The sequence below is a fragment of the Alexandromys fortis genome, unplaced genomic scaffold (assembly GCF_014885135.2).
Source record: "Alexandromys fortis isolate MF-2015 unplaced genomic scaffold, M_Fortis_MF-2015_v1.1 scaffold_122, whole genome shotgun sequence".
In the NCBI taxonomy this organism is placed as follows: Eukaryota; Metazoa; Chordata; class Mammalia; order Rodentia; family Cricetidae; genus Alexandromys; species Alexandromys fortis.
The window spans coordinates 2,529,312-2,532,376 of record NW_026068004.1 but is presented as its reverse complement, the minus strand read 5'-3'; the positions used below and the strand labels follow the sequence as shown (position 1 = coordinate 2,532,376).

The 3,065-nt window shown below is 59.0% G+C and overlaps 1 protein-coding gene across 1 annotated transcript; it reads left to right on the top strand.

Annotated features, from left to right (window-relative positions):
- The first annotated feature begins 532 nt into the window (after window positions 1-532).
- On the top strand, window positions 533-1,781 carry Cited4 (Cbp/p300 interacting transactivator with Glu/Asp rich carboxy-terminal domain 4). The gene has a single exon (XM_050161292.1). The coding sequence runs from the start codon at window positions 782-784 to the stop codon at window positions 1,319-1,321; it is 540 nt and encodes a 179-aa protein (XP_050017249.1). The 5' UTR covers window positions 533-781; the 3' UTR covers window positions 1,322-1,781.
- The last annotated feature ends 1,284 nt before the right edge of the window (window positions 1,782-3,065 follow it).

The following is a 3,065-nucleotide window of genomic DNA, read 5'->3' as shown; positions in this document are numbered from 1 at the left end:
ATAACAACTCGGGACATGCTTCAACAGACAGGGCAAAACGAGAGCCAGAGAAGGAGCAACCGGCTCCCTGGGGATTGTGGGGACAGATTGCTGCTGACCTCTCCGAACAACCCTGCTTCGCTGAAGTGCAATAGGCCTGGGTTTGAACCCTGAAGGCATTACTGTGTGTTTCCAGGAAATCTCCCATGTCTGAGCCTCAGTCTGGAAAATTAAGTTGAGTGAACCCCAAGATCCTGTAGCTCCAGGAATTTGTCTTCCCACTTCATTTTCTGGCAAATTTAAGCTACACCCACATCCCCTGGTAGCCTGAACCTCGAAGGTCTGACCCAGCACCAGAGAAATTTCAACCACTCCCCACAACGAAAAACACGGGCTACCAGGGACTCCGCTGGAGGCCCAAAGGGCGTAGCTCTGGTAGGGGCGGGGCCGAGGCCTTGTTAGACGGACGCGCGACCCGCCCACAAGGGATTCGTCCAGCCAATGACAGATAGGGGGCGTGGCGACTCCGCCTCTCGGTATAAGAAATCGCAGGTTCCGAGGCGCGGTAGGCAGGTCGGCGGACCTAGACCTTAGGGTGTCTGGTTGTGTTGCGGCTTGCAACCGCAGCGGCGGGACAGTGAAGGAGAGAGGAGATCCGGAAGACCCAGGTGAGAGTGGACGAATCCGATTCGGTCTTCTTTTGCCTGGCTGAGTTGCAGAGACGACACAGTGTCCCGGACTCCCGTCCAAGAGGAGCCGCTGGCCGGGACCCCGGGCGCGCACTGACCGTCCGCCCGCTGCCATGGCCGACCACCTGATGCTCGCCGAGGGTTACTGCTTGCTGCAAGTGTCGCCGAACGCCCACGGCGCCCACGCGCCCCGGACTCTACAGCCATACGCAAGCCCCGGCCTGGACAGCGGTCTGCGGCCGCGGGGGACTCCGCTGGGACCGCCGCCGCCACCCGGGACCCTGGCATACGGCTCCTTTGGATCGCCGTCCTCCTTCCAGCCCTTCCCCGTCGCGCAGTCGCCAGGCGCCGGTAGCGCGCACCTGCAGCCCGCCTCCACGCCGCCCCCGGGTCGCATCCCTGCACCCCCGGGAGTCACCGGAGGCCCCTCACCCCTGCAGCCGGCGCCCGGAGGAGCGTCCCCGCTGCCGCCACCGCCTTCCCTGGGCTGCATGGACGCAGAGCTCATAGACGAGGAGGCGCTGAAGTCGCTGGAGCTCGAGCTCGGGCTGCACCGCGTGCGCGAACTGCCCGAGCTCTTCCTGGGCCAGAGCGAGTTCGACTGCTTGTCGGATCTGGGGTCGGCGCCACCCGCCGGCTCGGTGAGCTGCTGAGAGCGACCGCCGTGACACGCGGGACTCTGCGAGAGGACCGGCCCGCACGCACCCTCCGTGAGGGTAGAGGTGCCGGGTTTACTCGCCCAGACGGCTCCAGCCTGAGCCGCCTGCCTTGCCTCGAGGCCCTGCCTCCTGCCGGGTGACAGTTGGGTCTTGCTTCTCTCACCCAAATCTCAGAGGTCAAAAGGAGGGGACTGACCAGTCTTTGGATTCCACGTCCTTGAATTCTGTGCCCTCTTTCCCCTCCCCCTCCCCCTAATCTGAGCCATTGCAGGCCTCTGCCTGACCTTCTTGTGCTGCCCACTAACTGGATTGGGTCTCCAGAGCCATCTCCCTGAACCCCACCTTCCCTGGGCCTTTAGCCTGGGGGAGGGAAGGTTTTACACCTAACCCTTGCTGAGTGGAGCAATGCTTCTCAGTAGCCTCCAAAATCAAAATAAAACTGGGTTGCTTTACAGTTTTGAGTTTCCATTTCCTTTTCATCTCCACTCGCAAGCACGAGTAACTTACAAAAGCCCGAGGCTGTTAGAGGCTCAAAGTGGGATGGAGGCCATGACCCCCCCCCACCCGCAGCCCAAAGGACAGGAAACTCCATGGTTTCTTTTGAAAATGGCTTGAGAGTTGTACAACTGTCATGTCATAACCTGAGCGGCCCGGGCCCCTGCCAGCCAGGCCCGCTGACCGCCTAACCCACTGGACTTCCCAGCTGCTGCGGCTCCAGGGACTGGAGGGCACCTGGAGATCCAGGCTCCCCTAGCTTTCGACAGAGACTCGCTCTCTTGTCAGGACACTGCCCCTTCCTGTTTCCTTGGAGGGGGTGGACTTGGTCTCGGTCTTACTATCATGGGGGCAGAGGCAGGGATTGAACCCAGAGCCTCACACGTGGCGACTGTAGCGCACTGTCAGACTCTGAGTTAACTCAGTAAACTGTAGAGACGGATATTCGGTGCCCACGGTCGGGGACAGACCTGGGCACAGCTTCTTGGAACCCGGAAGAAAGTTCTCCAGAAAACAGATGGAATAAGTTCAACTGGTGGAGGTCATTTCAGTTTCAGAGAGTGAGTGACGTTTGATGTGATGAACCCTGTGAAATGGCAAATTAGGAACAGGAGGAGACCTTGAATAAAGGGAGGGCCACTGGCAAGGAATCTACGGGAAAGGCCAGCAGTGTCTAGAACAGATAGGGAAGAGCTAATGGTTTCTCGACAACTTTATGTGGCCGGCTCAGTCCTCATTCCACAGGTCAGGGTGTGGGGTGCTAGCCCGAGCCTTCCAGTCCAGATCTCCAGTGCACCCTCTGCTGTTGACTCTGAAAAGCTCCCCGGCTGTGTGGGAGAAAGGCTAGAGATTAGGCTGAAGGCCAGGAAGAAGAGGCCTGGTCAGGCATGCTTCCCATAGGGCCAGGGCCAGGCAGTGGGACGTTCTCTAGGAGACAGTAAACTCCAGGGACCTGAGAATAATGCTACTGAACCCTTCTGTCTCCGAATGGTTGGTCTTGGCTCTAGTGCCAAGTGCTTGTGCATATGACTTCAGCAGCCGTGAGTTATCCCAGGGTATAACCGTGTGGACACCAGCTCTGAAACCAGCAACACCAGCCAAGAGTGGGTGACAGTGTCTGGCAGATGAATGACGGTCTGCTCTTAGATCCCAGAGCCTTCTAGGACAGATGGAGAGAAAAAGGAAGAGATTCTGGCCAGGACTGGCCTCACCTTTGAGCTCAGAGTGGTTTGGGTTTGCTGTA